Source organism: Apis laboriosa, unplaced genomic scaffold, assembly GCF_014066325.1.
Source record: "Apis laboriosa isolate Shangri-la unplaced genomic scaffold, ASM1406632v1 scaffold34_cov151, whole genome shotgun sequence".
Lineage (NCBI taxonomy): Eukaryota > Metazoa > Arthropoda > Insecta > Hymenoptera > Apidae > Apis > Apis laboriosa.
The window spans coordinates 8,554,248-8,570,880 of NW_025222928.1; the positions used below are offsets into that span (position 1 = coordinate 8,554,248).

At 24.4% G+C, this 16,633-nt stretch overlaps 2 protein-coding genes across 3 annotated transcripts; one reads left to right on the forward strand and one right to left on the reverse strand.

The window, feature by feature from the left end:
* Positions 1 to 3,999: 3,999 nt before the first annotated feature.
* On the reverse strand, positions 4,000 to 10,415 carry LOC122715062 (caspase-1-like). The gene is made up of 6 exons (XM_043936973.1): positions 10,283 to 10,415; positions 7,105 to 7,235; positions 6,769 to 6,995; positions 6,001 to 6,179; positions 5,720 to 5,843; positions 4,000 to 5,613 (listed from the first exon to the last, which is right to left on the reverse strand). The coding sequence occupies exons 1-6, from the start codon at positions 10,409 to 10,411 to the stop codon at positions 5,378 to 5,380; spliced, it is 1,026 nt and encodes a 341-aa protein (XP_043792908.1). The 5' UTR covers positions 10,412 to 10,415; the 3' UTR covers positions 4,000 to 5,377.
* A 2,707-nt stretch (positions 10,416 to 13,122) lies between these two features.
* LOC122714656 (heparan-alpha-glucosaminide N-acetyltransferase-like) lies at positions 13,123 to 16,631 on the forward strand. 2 transcript variants are annotated; one of them, XM_043936187.1, is made up of 13 exons: positions 13,123 to 13,173; positions 13,465 to 13,561; positions 13,672 to 13,915; positions 14,000 to 14,124; positions 14,262 to 14,368; positions 14,452 to 14,561; positions 14,666 to 14,763; positions 14,845 to 14,952; positions 15,020 to 15,272; positions 15,360 to 15,642; positions 15,732 to 15,856; positions 15,929 to 16,112; positions 16,185 to 16,631. In XM_043936187.1, the coding sequence occupies exons 3-13, from the start codon at positions 13,784 to 13,786 to the stop codon at positions 16,361 to 16,363; spliced, it is 1,704 nt and encodes a 567-aa protein (XP_043792122.1). In that variant the 5' UTR covers positions 13,123 to 13,173; positions 13,465 to 13,561; positions 13,672 to 13,783; the 3' UTR covers positions 16,364 to 16,631. The 2 variants fall into 2 exon arrangements, with proteins under 2 accessions (XP_043792122.1, XP_043792121.1); XM_043936186.1 differs by having other exon boundaries at positions 13,124 to 13,173; positions 15,345 to 15,642.
* Positions 16,632 to 16,633: the final 2 nt, after the last annotated feature.

Sequence of the window (16,633 nt, forward strand, 5' to 3'; positions counted from 1 at the left end):
CAAGTATCGAATAGATTCGACACGAGTTGTAACGCGGAAACAGTGACGCTGGACTAAGGGCTTGCAGAGGGAGGCGTAGCGTAGAAAAGGAGAGGCAAAGCGTATAGGAGAAAGATAAAAAGGAAGGTCGGGAGGGAAGGGAGGGAGGAGGTTACGATACAAATAGAGAAGAGGGTCGTACGTCGCGGGGAAAACGCGTGTACGTGCGTCGATGAACGCGGATGGAAAGATGAAAGCGGGTGTATAATCCTGCCTAGAAGTAGAACTCCACCGTTGGAAGAAAGGGTAGAAACTCGGGTTGGAGTCTGAAGAACAGAATAAACAGATGTGGGGAGGGGAATAGAGGGGGAAATGGATGAAGAAAGTTGTACGTTGAGTTGATGATGAGATGAAAATCGGGATAAAACTAAAACGTGAGATTATTTGCCTTGGTCGGTTAAATGCTTTAATAGACAGTGTATAGAGTTGAAAAGCGTAAAATTCGCCAATTGTAAAAAGTTAAATTGTTTTGTTTCGTTAATATTGCGATAACATCGGTCAAGATAATCGAAATAAAACTAGATAAGAATGATCAAATTAGAAGAAATAAGGAAGAAAGACTAGAAGTTTTTGAAAACAAATATAGGCAATAAGAAAGATGATAATCGTAACACTGGTAAGAGATCAAGGCTCGTCCTTAATGATTAAGAACGAAGAATTAAAATTATTTCAGAAAAAGCGACAAAATAAAAATATGAACATATTTCGTGATAGCGATGAATTTGTCAAACTTTATTCAGTCAGATCTCGAACAGGAGGATGAGAAAAAATAGAGAAATGGAGAAAGAGAGAAGAATATGGAGAAAAAGAAAATAGGTAAGAGGAAACAGAGATGAAAGAGGATAGGATAGATCAACGAGGAGATTTTTACGAGTGGATGGAGAGAGATAGAAAGAGAGAGGAGATATCCACGCGCGGGGGAAGTATTGATCTGTTCGCGCAAACTCCTGAACTCTTACGTTCGCTCCACCGTACCAGAACCATGTCTCCCCTTCCTGTTCCGCTCCACTCCGTCCCACTAGTCCGTCCCAAAGCCAACGAATGCCCGTCGACGCCGAAAGTGCTTCACTGGCATCGACTATGAGCCTGGTCATCGTCCTCCGTTTGTCCATTATGGACGCACGCGTGTTGTTTCGAGCATTTTCGTCAACTCGATTCGCGTCAGAGGAAGTTGTTGATTGAACTATTTTCTCACGATCATCGCCAAACGGAGGCAAAAGTGTGGTCGGAAGATTATAAATCGCTAATCAACTTTCTGCTTATAATTGCGCCGATTACTCCGTACAAAACTTTTTTCTCCTTCCTTAACCTAGAAAATTGATTTATTATAGAAATAATTTAGGGTTTCGAATAAATATGGATAACATTTATCGAAGTAGAAATATCGTATATGTATTATCTATATTAAGTTGTATTTAAACATATTTGTATTATATTACATTGTATATGTAAAAAATTTAGAGTCAATTGTTTTTATTAATTTCATTAAAAAGATCAGAAATAGCAGATTGAAACGATGACCACGTCAATCGATATTAATTCACGCGATAACGGCGATTTCTTGGTTATGGAACAATGCCGAGATGATTAATATATCCCAGATCGGATATATAGATAATATTGCGACGCAGTTTATTAACCACACTGGGGATAATATCTATGGGGATATGTTTGTCAAGCGGAACTGCGAACATACTTGTGAACGGTTGATTTAATGGGACGTGTGAATGTCGCACGGAATACATTATCTATGTATTCTGTTTCCTTGTGTGCATCTCCGTAATTCTTTTAAGAATCTATTTTATCATTTGTTCCCTTCGTTATTAAATTCGAAGAGAAAATCGAACAAAATTGTAAAGTTTTAAAAAACTTTAGTATATTAGTTTTTCTCAGATTATTTTTTTTTTTTTTTGATATAGAATTAATACAGAATCTTTATTAAAATTCCAAAGAATTCGTGGCCAATGTGTTTTTTCGGATTATTTTCTATTTTAGAAAACCAAAATTTTAAAATAAAAAATATAATTTTGCAGTAAAAATTATTGATGTATAAAATATGATATATTTGATATAGAAATATACAAATATATCGTCGATATAAAACGTATAAAAATATATATAAGATATATATTCTACATATAAAAATATAATAAAATGTATATAAAATATATGTATTTACTTTACTTACTTCTTACTCTTTGATCATTAAATTTGAATAATAAATCGACAATCTGAAATTCATTTCGTTGATAAGTTAGACTGCGATTGAAAATTTTCGATTAACGCCATCTCTCGTTTGAACGCTCGAAGCTTCGACTTATTAGTAGCAGAATGTACAAGAAGGTATTCTAAAAATCATGAATATAAAAAAGAAAACATATAGTTTTGTAAAAACTATAAAAAAAAAGTAATTAATTAAAAAGTATTTTCAACAAAAAAGTATTAATTCAGAAAATTTTTAAAAAAAGTTTATTTAAGAATAAGATTTTTTTTTTGCTAAACTCATTTCGAGCAAGAATGACAATTTTAATTATAGCGATTACATTGCGCTCGTATCGAATCAATTTTTGTAAATTAATTTTTGTATAATTTTGGAAATTATATCATTTACGAGAGAGATTTAAATCAAATTCACTTATAATCATCATTATGTTATAGGATCATTTATATTATAGAAATAACCTTGGAAACATGAAACGGAAATTTCAATAGATAATTCCAGATAACCAAGTTCTAAAAAAAAATTGAAATTACAAAATTGTTCATATATCTCGTCATAAATCTTAAGATAATCTTAAGATAAGTTTTATGATCACGGAATTTGGAAACCGTAACTCTTTTTTATAACAATAAAATTTATTTGCTTATAGAAAATAATTTTTTTAAGTTCTTATAAACTTGATTTGTTTTCGTTTTTAATATGAACCTGATATATCACGAAATTTTATCGAATTCGTTCGAAACGGTTCAATTCGAAGAAAAAAAAAAAATTCTTGAAAATCGTCCTAGAATATCGAACCAAAATTTTATTTCGAAATAAATGTGCAAAACGGATTTTTTTTCATCAACCTGTAATTGATGACAGAATATTTCTCGTTTAAAATTAATTAAGTTTTTTTTATTTCGAAGTGTTCGGATCAAAGACTCGATTAAATAACGATGAGAGATCGAGGAGAGAAAAAAATCGTTGAATGGAAAAAAAATAAAAAAAAAAGAACGTAATAGAAACCATGAATCAAGAAAAAGTTTCACTATTAAAAAATTAAAGAAAAAGGATATACTATTCTTCGTTGAAGAAGAAAATAAAATGAGATAAATAATTATGTAATAATATTGGAAATTAATTTTGTAAGTTATTCTTCAAATAAACTAATAAATAATACATAATATTTCGTATTATAGGAAAAGAAAAGTTGTTTTTATTTCTGAACACTCTTCTTTATTTAATTTGTTTACATTAAAAGAATTACAAAATTTATAAAATGATGAGATCTTTCATAAATAAAATAATTTAATATAATTATAAGAAAATTATAATTATGTGTTGAAATTAATATACGTGTTTAATTTAATTGTTTACAAAAGATATAAGAGATCACATAAATCTAGATTATTTCCTTAATTTTAAAATATATTTCAACATATTATCTGTCAATTTTAGAAATATTAATTTTTCGACTTATATTATATATATTCCATATTATATATATATTTCCAATATATATATAAAATATATTGGAAATTATATTATATTATATATTGGAATATATAAATTATATTCATTTATAAAGAGGTTCAGTTGCAATATAAACAGTATTTAAAATGTAAAGAAAAAATAATTTATTGAAATAACACAATTCTAATAAAAAAAAGCAATTCTTTTTTTGTTCTTTTTCAAGGCAGTACGTTATTTTACGTGAAATGACAAAAAGGAAAATTAGAAAAAGAATATGACAGAAATAATATAAGCTAATGTAATTGTATCCATTTCTATCAGTGACTTTTTGAGAATAAATTGTGCGATTATGTAATACAATTAAATAGGATTTTGTTTACCATTTAAAATTTTGTACAATAGTATGCAACAGGTTTGTAACATTAAAATATCAGTCGATGCAATTAGCCGATTTTTTAATTTGTAATCTGCCTATATCATATTATTTAAGCCCTTCACCATCAATACTATTCAATAAATACTATTATCTACTATTTCAAATTGATGTCTAGAATTGTACTTATTTTATTCAAAAAGAATAATTATTTTATTGTCATCTTGATTGTCTGTCTATCTATTCTGAGAAATGCAATTTACTTTTTTAATTAGAAATTAGTTTGCCTATGTTTCTTTCGCTTGTCACGATTTTTGAATTTTTTTCTTTTTTTTAATTATTTTTTATCACCAAACGACAATTCATTAATGAGAAATTTCTCATAAAAATTTGATTAAAAAAAAAAAATGAAGTGATAGCTGAAAACAAATGTAACGAAAGTAAAGTTATAAAATCAATGACTATTTATAAATGATATCTGAAAGACATTGAAACTATAAAATGATGAGAATCCTAAATAAAGTTTACACACAAGAAGATTTCCAACATTTCTTCGAGCAATAAAAATACCATTTGACGAGTACATACGTTCGAAACAAGATTACTTCGAAGAAGATACCATCTATTTGGAAGAGAATTGAATTTTGCTGTAATTTTGACGTAATTTCATCAATTTTTTGAATAGAGTAGTAAGTATTACTTATTTGTAGGGCAAACTTCCTGTGACAAGTTTCATTCGTGGAAACAATGAATTCTCTTTTATAATAAAGTTAATGGCTTAATAAAAGAAAATTAGCTAGTTAAAATCGTAAATCTAGACGAAATAATTAAGTTATTCACGCACATTTTCTCGCTTATCACTATAAGAACGCTTATCACGAATAAAATCTACTCAAAGTTACTTATTAATTGCTCAAGGTTATTTTCCCCAATGCTTGCCCAAATCTCATTAATCTTTTTTTTTTTTTTTCTTTTTTTTCATTGATTCGTCTTTTGCATCTATTTATCAATTTGTAATTAAAGTAAATTAATTAATATTTTCAAAAAGATCTACAGTAATAATTTTAATTACCAGTTTTCTTTAAATATTAAATGATAATATTCTAACCTAGTTAATAATTATAACGATACGATGAATCATCATCATAATTTGTACAAAATAGTATTAATAGATATTTTTAATTTTATCTTATAATTTTTTTTTGTTTTTCCTTTTTCTCATCTAATGGTTAGAACAATAGTGATGGATTTTTTTTAAAATTCTCATTTTGTTAGAAACAGATCGTTACTTATTCCACAGAATTAAAATATAGATCTCTAGTCAATGTTGAAGTGAAAGTAGGCATTTGCTTCTTCTTATCTTTATCCGATTCATAATGTTGAGATGAATATTCCGTAGCAACTTTTCGTAATGTTATCGTTAACATTTTCAATAGGTCGCAATCCCTCCAATGCTTGTTAATAACTTTGCACAAAGTTTGAATATACCACGAACCTTGATTCGTATCACGAAACGAATAACAACCTGCGAACGGAATAAATATCTTTACTATAAAAATTCGTTCCAGATAAAAAAAAAATCTATTTACAATCAAAAGAAAAAAAATAAATAAATAAATAAAAGAAAATACCTTCCATGGTGCTGTAAGCGTATAAAAAGTCTGCAGTTGTAGGAAGTATATAGGTCATTTCATCTGAATCTATATCACAGGATCTACCTTGAATACCTGAATCGCTAGATACACCTCTACAAGCCTGACAGAGATAAGAAACAATAATCGATTCTCGTAAGAAAAAGCAACGATATTTGTAAATAATTATACATTATTGTATCACAAGTAATATTTATTTGTATTACAATTAACATTAGAACGATAAGTAGCCATTCACATGATTTTTGCAATATTTTTACCTGTATGAAAAATAGTTTTGGTTTACCAGCCAATGATATGCAACTATCCGAATTGAATGGTTGCCAAATCATCTGAACCGGATAAGTCATGTCGTACGCAGATATATTATCACCGATTTTGCCATGAGTTAATACAAAGAAACATATGCAGTCGCAATCATAGTGTTCTTCATTTTGCACTGAAACATAACCTATATTATTATTTCTATCTTATACCGAAGGAAAAATTATATTTATTCGTCAAAAGCTCGCAATTGAATCAGTCAAGAGCAAACATCTATCTATTATTATGAGATTATAAGATTCCAATCTTATTTCATTTTTGTCGAAATAATAATAATCAAATGGGAAAACTCTAAATCTACTCTAAATTTAAAGAGGAAAAAGTATTACTTATGAGAAGAAGATTTAAAAGCGATAATAGAAATTTAGGTTAAGTTCAAAAAATTATGGATAACGAAGCCATCCAAATGTGATTCATTCGAAGAAATTTGAATATAGTCCTTTTCTTTCGAGTGCATTCAATGATAAGCAAACTATTACCTTTATCGATAAAAAATTTTCTTTGATTATGAAACTCATCGATAAAATCGTTTAAATTCTTTTTCAAAAAGAAGTTTTGAAGAAGCCGCATTAAGATTGATCCCACACCGTTCTAAAAATATCCGAGTCCGATTTTTCTCTAATTCGATTTTTATTATTATCTCGCAAACAGAAACGGAGCGTGTAACGAATAAATATATACAAACCTGTTTATTGATTACGTACAATTCATAATGACATCCATAATTTCGTTGACCTTCAAATCCTTATAGATCTTCACTTCGAAACCAAGAGCAGAAAAGGTTTCGTTTATTGCGTTTTCGTCGTAATTTGTCCCTTCTCGACGTGATTCTCTTTCGAACTTCTCGTGATTGAATATAATGCATTTGCCGCGCTTTTTCTGCGTCATCAAGTAGACAGGAGAATCTTTCGGTGTAACGAATTTAGCGAATCTGTAATGGAAACGTTTCGTTATAATTAATTAATTGATATATATATATATATATATTTCATAGAAACGCAGAAGAAAAGAAGAAGAAATTTAAATTTAAATTCATTTACTTTCTATGCTTGTGTTGATTCGATACAATTCCTGATTCCGGTGTTCCTGATTCTAATGTTCCCAACATCTCGGCATCTGTCACATCGTTTACATCGGAACTTTCGCCGAAATTTGTCGATTCGGAAGAGGCCTGCAAATATTTTTTATTTTAAAATTCTTTTTATTCAATTTTTTCCAGCAATCGACTATGTTTTACAATAATTTATCAATTTAATGATATTAACGTATAAGTTGTATCACAATTATTATTATATTAATAATAAATTTTTTATTTTATAATAATATAATAAATCGATTGTATGGATATTCGATATTCGATGTAGAAAAATTGTATAATATTCAATTAATTAAAAATTAACGATTAAAAATACCCATCATTTCCAAATGACCATTTCTTTCATAAATTTTAATTTAATGATTCATAATTTAATTATTTTTCATTTCTGATGCAATGCAATAACGTATAGCAAATCGAAATCGATTTGATTTGCATAACTCGCTTGTCTTCGTAGCATCCATATATTTTCCATTGAAAATTTTAGATAGACTGCCATTTAAAAAAAATTGTAAAATTTTTTCTCAAGATTTCCAAAAAGGTTGAAAACAAGGTGAGAAAAGAATATTTTTTTATTAATTCTTTCATTCTTAAATTAACTAATCGCGTGAATTTATTTATAATTCTCTTGCATATTATATGAATAAGATCGTATACATATAGTGTACATAAGTTATATATTGACGAATCGAATGTTTTTACTATTAAATTTAAAGAGGAAAAAGTATTATTTATGAGAAGAAGATTTAAAAACGATAATAGAAATTTAGGTTAAGTTCAGAAAATTATGGATGACGAAGTCATCCAAATGTGATTCAATGATCATAAGAAATTAAAGAAATGCTTGAAATTGATCGATAATTCAATAATTGAAGAAATAGAAAATAAGAATAATAATGGCATTATTATATTATTATATTCATTATTATAATATTATGTATCGCATTAAAATTATCTCAATTTCTGGTATCATATAATATCTAATATCGATTCGTAACCTATCGTTCTTCGACACGTGATCTTTTCTTTTTTTTCTTTTTTTTTTTTTCAAATCTTGATAGTTTTACGATAAAATGAACACGTTATCAAACAAAAAACTATAAAACATGATAAAACGGATTTCTGCAATGGCAAAAAGCTGTATTGTCTTTTGTTCGATTTTCCATATTTTCAAAATACTTCGTTTTCTAATTTCGATACAACGCGAAGAATCAAAGAGACAATCTTTGTTAAAAGTTTCAAAATTATCATGATTGGAAATAATCATGATTGGTTCTATAAGATCGTAATTTGAATCGTAATTAATTTAACTTTTCATTAAAGAATATATTTTAAATTAAAGAGTATACATCTTCTATCGATGATCAAATTAAATTTTGATTTGAAATTTCGACATTTAATAGTTGACTTACGTGATTAATTCAATTACATTCTGAATCTAATATATATATATAATTATATTCTTAGCTAAAGAATAGGATAAGTAGCAGTTGTGTATCGTGCAATGTGTTACAATATAGCAATAATTTCTTGTGAATAGACAAACTCGAAAACTGATAATTGATAATTTATATTGTATAAATAAAAGAAAAAAATTATTCAAAATGATAACTTTTACGACTTTTAAAAAAAGGAGGAAAAATTAATTGTTAAATTCGTTTTTTTATTAACTATCTTAAGTCAATTATCTTAAGTATTAAAAATATATATTTATGTGTGAATAATGATAAGTTTCATCATTCAATATACAATAGAATGTATCTATTAATCTTTGATTAAAATTTAATTAATGTTTATTTATTATCAATTTTTTTCTTTCACATCTAATACTTTGATAAGAATAAGTCAAAGAACAAAGAATAAGTCACTTCCGATCCAATAACAAACAAATGAGAAAACAATAGGATTTATATATTTCGCAATTATCAGTTCGTTCTTCATTACTTTCATAAACAAAAGATATTTACAATAAATTTATTAAATAGCAATTTATTTAATAGCATTTATTAAATTCTCTAAAGTTTAAATCTCTAGTTTTAGAAACAAATTACGTACATATTTTTTTTTTCAATTATAATACGTTCGAATAATTTTTCAATTCGATCAATGACATTTTGTTTATTTTCAAATTCAATCAACATGGTTTCTCTTTGTTTCCATATCTTCAATTCATTCATTTATCTCGATAATAATGTTATTCGATAATTTTCATAAAGAAAACATGATTCACTTTAAAGTTGCAGAAAAATAATCGACGATAACAAAAATCTAAGCAATAAAGAGAAACGATATACGTACATGTATGTTTTAGAATTCTATTATGAATTTATAATATTCTAATATTCCGATATGAAAATATTCGAATTAAATTTTTATTAGATTCTTTTCTTTCAAATTATTAAAATTAAACTTTTGAATATTAACTGCATATTAATTATATGTAATTTTTGAACAATTTGATAAAATATAAGATTACTTCAATATGCTATAAAACAAAAATAGGTTATTAACTTAAATGATTCTAAATCCTTTTGCATTGCAGAAGCTTTGATACCCCCATCGCCAATGATGAAAATTAGGCGGGAATGTACGCGAATACGTGTTTGTATTCCTAATAATATTCTATAAATATATAAATGAAAAATTTATAAAAATTTATATTATATTTATATAATTTTTTATAAAAAAATTTATATATATTATGATTATGAATATCATTTTATGTATACATGTATTCCCATACTGAAAGGCAGAATAAAAGCTTCGAAATAAAACGTAGGAATTATTTGAAAAAAAATATAAATTATTGTCTCATATCCTGATCAATATATCTATTCTGAATATATCTATTCAGCTTCAAAATTATCGAGTGTTTCTTATAGTTTATCATTATCATAATCATGTGATAGTGATTTTGAAGGTCGTTTTTCACTAAACAAAAAAAAAAAATGCACATTGAACAAATGATCGACAATATGAATGAATGAAGCAACAATAATAAATGTTTGTTTAAACATTAATGCGGATATCACTTTTTCCAAATATGCATGATTTCATACATATATTTTTTGCACAAAGCAAGATAGAAAACGTGTGAAACTTCAACTTAATGTAACATTTACCTCGTTATTGGGTTCATTCGATTCGTTCAAACTTGGCTGATTATGGTCGATTTTATACATTCTCTCAAACAAGTAATTCGAAAAATAAATAGTGGAACGAGTAATCAGGTAAAGCAGAATTATGAACATGATGTACTCTTGGACGTACTGTATATTTATACTTTATATAAGTGAGGAATTATAGCTTATCATCATTATCACTCACTATCGGATGAGCAATATATATATATATATATATTATATATTATTATATATATTATTATATATATATTATATATGAATAAATTTTATAATATTATAATATTATAATATATATTTTATATTAATATTTTATATATAATATTATAATTTATAGTATTATATATGAATAATTTATTAATATATATTACATATATTAAAAGTATTTATAATATATATATTATATATTAATTCTTGCATTGTTTTACTTCGAGAATATTTTTCAATTTTTATTTTATTATTTTAGAATATTTTTATAATTATTTGTTCTTTCATTTTGTAAAAATCAATTGAAATAAATTAAATCAATTAATTTCTTAACAAAAATTTCTCGAAATTAATACAATAAATTGGATAATTGAGAATTAATCTGAATGTTGGAATATTGGAATCAAAATATGATTCGAATATAATTAATTAAAATTTGGAATTTCTTTTGTATTTTGTTAAACGTAAAAAAAAAAAAGTAATCGATGAAAAAGAAAATAGAACTTTGTTTCAGAATACATAAAGAGGAATCATTCTATTTGATTATTATACTTGACTATTATACTTGATCTTTCTTGCATTTCTGTTTTTCGGAATTCATTTTCTTCTTCTCAAACATGCTTTTCTGCAACTTTAACATTTTTTCTCAGTACTTGGCTAATCAATTTCTTTTCGCATTTGATATTTAATCTTGTAAAGTTATTTATCTTTTTGATTTTGATTATTTAAATTTTTCAAGGGCGCATATTTATAAACAATCGCTGCGAGTTGTCAATAATATCCCAATTTTTACAATCGTGGACGAAAAATAGCATATTTTATTAATTCTTTCTGAATAATTTTGAAAATAATAATAGTACATATGTATTGTCTTTTTAAGTATTACTATAAAATATTGAAATTAATTAAATATTTATATATGTAAATATTTAATATATACAATTTTCAGATGATTAATTGATTGTTTTCCAATTTAATATAGGTTATAATTTATATATATATATATTTATTATTCAAAAAATTTGTTAAAAAAATTTTATACCTTAATTTTTCTTGATTCATTTTGAATAACGAATTATGAATGATATTCATCCTAAACGAAGCAACTAATTAATTTATTTATTATTCGAATAAGCTATAAATCGATATAATTGTTTTTCATTAAAAAAATATTCATTGTATTCAAATTATTTATTAATTTTGTAATTTTTTTGACACGTGTTGTTTGGATTTGTTTGTTTAAATACGAGATACGTATCCAATACTATCGTCGTGTCGCAGTTGGATAAAATTTAAATGAAATTAAGAATAAAATTATTTCAATAATAAGTTTCTTCAATAATTTATTCAAAGCATCGAAAAATCAACCGATGTTACATCAATTATAATAACTACGAATAAATATTATTCAAGCATTTTAAATAAAATTATTTACAAAATTTAGTTAATTTAAAGTAGTAAAGTAACTATTTTAAAGTAACTTTATTCAAAATTTTAACTAGTTACTTTTTTAGCGAATTTAATACTAAATTTTCTAGTTCACTTTGCATTCTACCATTCTATGCATTCTATGATTGGCCAATATTTTTTGTTAACAAAGACGAAATAAAAGTTTTTACAAAGGAAAATGTTGAAGTTATTTACGGAATTTATTATATTAATTAAATGATATTCTTATATTTTTAGAATTCTTATATATATATATATATATATATATATATATTTACCATAAATGTTCATTATAAATTAATCTTGAAATATAATCATTTATTGATAATAATTTATAAAATAAGATTAAAAATAGGATCAAATTGCATTAAATAAATATTTTGTATATAAATTAGAAAAAGATAAGATAAATTAAATAAAGATAAATTAAAAATAAACTCGAGTTTGTAACTTTATTAATTAGGGAATGACTCAGAATTATCGATAAACAGTATTGTTAATATATTATATGTAATATTATAAATTAATAATGAAATATTTCATTGTTCATGATTGTTTGATTTTTTTGTTTCATTTGTATTGTATTGTTTTACATTTATATATTATCAATATAATTTATATATTGTTATTATCATTAATATTAATATTAATAATATATTATTAATATATTAATAATAATATATATTATAAAATTATAAATTATAAAATAAAATTTAAAAAATAATATTAATATTAATTTTTTCTATTAATTATGCATTATAAAATATAAAATATTTATAATATATTTGCAAGTAATTTAAATTTGGCGCACTAATGTATCGTCTAATTAAATTGAAGGATAAAAACTCAATATGAAAAAAAAATACAAAAGTTTCATATATAGATATAATTTTTGAATTAATTAATTCTAATTATTAATTTTTAAAAATTTTTGATTCTATTCTTCAAAATTTATAAAAAATTCAATATATTTAATATTCCAAACTAAATTCAATTGAAATTAATACTAAAATCAATTATGAATGTAAATATTTAAATACATGTAATAAAATATTAGATGACAATATAGACTTTGTCATATAGTTTTATTTATATTTATATATATTTTTACCCATACTAACAAAAATAAGAGGCTTCCGCCATATTTTCCTGTATCCATCAATATTGTATCAACGAAGCAACATTCAACAATTTTGTTTCTTTAATAACGAAATTACGTAAATATAACAATTCGATAGATTAATTATTTTTTTAATCTTTAAGTGTCACAGTTGGTTTTTTGAAACAAAAAGTTTCATTCGCAGTTTAATATGTTTTGTGATTGTTTTTATTAATTACATTGTATTTAAATATTCTTTAATATTTGATCATGTCTTTCAATCGATTGTCATTTTTTTAAATAATAATTTATTTAGATAATTTTTTTATTTAAAAAATGACGAAGTTTAATTGATCATATATTCTTTTTCATATTTCTTTCACATACTTCAATCTTTGCAAAAAAAAAGAAATTGCGCATTTAGTTAAAATGCATTTTCAATTTATGTCAAAATAATAATTTGTGTATGGATTATTTCGAAGAACTATACGAATCAAAGTATATAAGTATATATTCCAAAAATTTTTATATTTTTTTATATTTTGTAATGAAAATAATATAATAACAATAATTATAATATAATATATTTATTTTAATATTGTATATTTAATTTCAGTTATGATTCTATTTTATGGAATAAATTAAGAAAGAATTTGTAAAAATATAATTTCTCGTACAAATGTACAATTATTCTAAATAAATTCAAATTTTAGAATATATTTTTCAAAATGATAAACTCAACCCTGAATCCTTATTTAAATTCAAATACTTCACTTGGTATAGATCAAGCTTATTTCAGTATTTTAAATTTGTATCTTAATCCTGTTATATTTTATGCAATAGCATGGGAAGCTTATACAGTATGTATTCATTTTTTTTTTAAATTAATTTATATATTTTATATAAATAAACATTTAGATTTCATTATAATTATTAATTTATAGGGAAATGGTATTCCAATAGCTACTTTAGAACCACATAGTAACACAACTTTGAAAATAAGCACAAAATATCCATTACATATATATTATCAATCTATTGAAGCTGACAGAGTTTATGAATATTGTCAGTAAGTATTTTTTTCTAAATATATATAATATTTGTTATATATATTACATTTTATATTATATTTTATATTATATATTTTTTTTAATATATATTTGTTTCTTCATTTATATCAAATTATCTTTTTTATCTTTCTTATAGTACAACTTATACTTTCAAAGAACATGGTAGTTATGGATGGAATATATCAGGTGCTTATTTGTGTTCTAATATTTATGTATTACATGAACCAACAGAGAGCTATCTTCGTAAGTTGTTTTAATATATTATTGCATTTAAAATTAATTATATAATATTAATAGAGAAATAATAGATATTATTTCTTTTACAGCAATTTTGGCAGCTTTTATAATATATGTTTTATTAGCAATTTTATGGACAACATTTAAAGTTATTATACGAGTAATAAGAGGAAAATTATCACCCAATAATATTTATGATGTAATATATTATATTTTTAATAATTAATATATATATTATTATAATTATTATTTTTTTATTTTTTTTTTTAATTATTATATTTCATTTATTCAATTTCATTTTAGGATTTAGATAGACTTCAAGAAGCAGAAAATGCAATAAATTTAGTAGTTAGAACTACAAAATTCAGTACAAGAATACATTCAGTAGACACATTCAGAGGGTATTTTTATATTCTTCATATATTTTCTTCATAGTTGTCATTTCAGATTCGTATTATTTATATTAGAATTATTTATTATAGAATTGCTGTACTATTGATGATATTTGTGAATAATGGAGGAGGAAAATACATCTTTTTCAATCATAGTGCATGGTTTGGACTTTCAATAGCTGATTTAGTACTTCCTTGGTAGGGAAAATTGGGAATTGTTTGTATCATAATTAATATTCTAAATAATGTAACAAATAACTTACAGGTTTGCATGGATTATGGGACTAATGATAACTGTTTCAAAACGCACAGAACTTCGTTTAACAACTTCACGTATTAAAATAACTTTATACTGTCTTCGACGATCAGCAATATTGATTTTTCTTGGATTAATATTGAATTCAAAGGATAGTGAATCTCTACACGATCTTCGTTTTCCCGGTGTTCTTCAATTATTAGGTGTATCGTATTTTGTATGCGCCATATTAGAAACAATCTTTATGAAACCTCATTCTCAGGTTAGTGTATAGATCTTTTTATCACATAAAATTTTTATATTTATTTGATAAGTATCAAAAATAACTTATTAGGATATCTTACACCAGTTTGGCCGTTTCGCTATGTTTCGAGATATTTTAGAAAGCTGGCCTCAATGGTTGATTATGGCTGGCATTGTGACTATACATACTTTGATTACTTTTCTTCTTCCTATATCGAATTGTCCAAAGGGTTATTTTGGTCCTGGTGGAGAATATCATTTTCGTGGAAAATATATGAATTGTACTGCAGGTGCAGCTGGTTATATAGATAGATTAATCTTTGGAAATCATACATACAATCATACAGAAAATTTTCTTTATGGTCAAATTTTACGTTATGATCCTGAAGGTAAAATGATTAAATATACATTATTAAATACAATTATACAAAATATTATTTTATATATTGTTTAATATACGATTATAATTAACTTACAGGTTTGATGAACACTATATCAGCTATATTTATTGTATATTTGGGAGTTCATGCTGGTAAAATTCTATTATTATACTATCAATGTAATTCTAGAGTAATTAGATGGTTTTTATGGACAGTATTTACGGTGAGAAATTAAAAATAAATTTTTCGAAATATAAAAATACTTTCCTTTGATGAAAAGAAGATATTTTTGTAGGGTATCATTGCTGGAATTTTATGTAATTTCGAAACTCAAGGAGGAATTATTCCAATTAGTAAAAGGATGATGACATTATCATACGTTTTGATTTGTTCCAGTTTTGCCTTCTTATTATACGCACTTTTATATGTTCTTATCGATTATAAGCAATTTTGGAATGGAGCTCCATTCGTTTATGCTGGTACATATAAAAATTATTGTACATACAAATATATTTTTCATATAAAATTACATATTCATTATTTTTTTATAGGAATAAATCCAATTTTTCTTTATGTTGGTCATGTTCTGACAAAAGGTTTATTTCCATGGTCATGGAATATTGCTTTTCCATCCCATGCATCTCTTCTTGCTATGAACTTATGGACAACAAGTTTATGGACAATAATAGCATATCTTCTTTATCGGAAAGATATTATCATAACAGTCTAAAAATATATACATCAAAATGTTACAAATATATTTATGGCTTAATATGAATTAAACATTTCTTACTTACAATTTAACATATATGAAAAAAAAAAACATAAGGTAACGTTATTATACACAAAGAAAAACAATGTTTATAAACAGGGAATAAATGTTTGCATTTGAGGACGTTGTTAATGTTAACGAATATCGAGCAGGAAAATAATTATATTAGCTTTAAATAATTTTAAAAATGTTATTTAATTTTATAAATAAAAATAATAAATAAATATT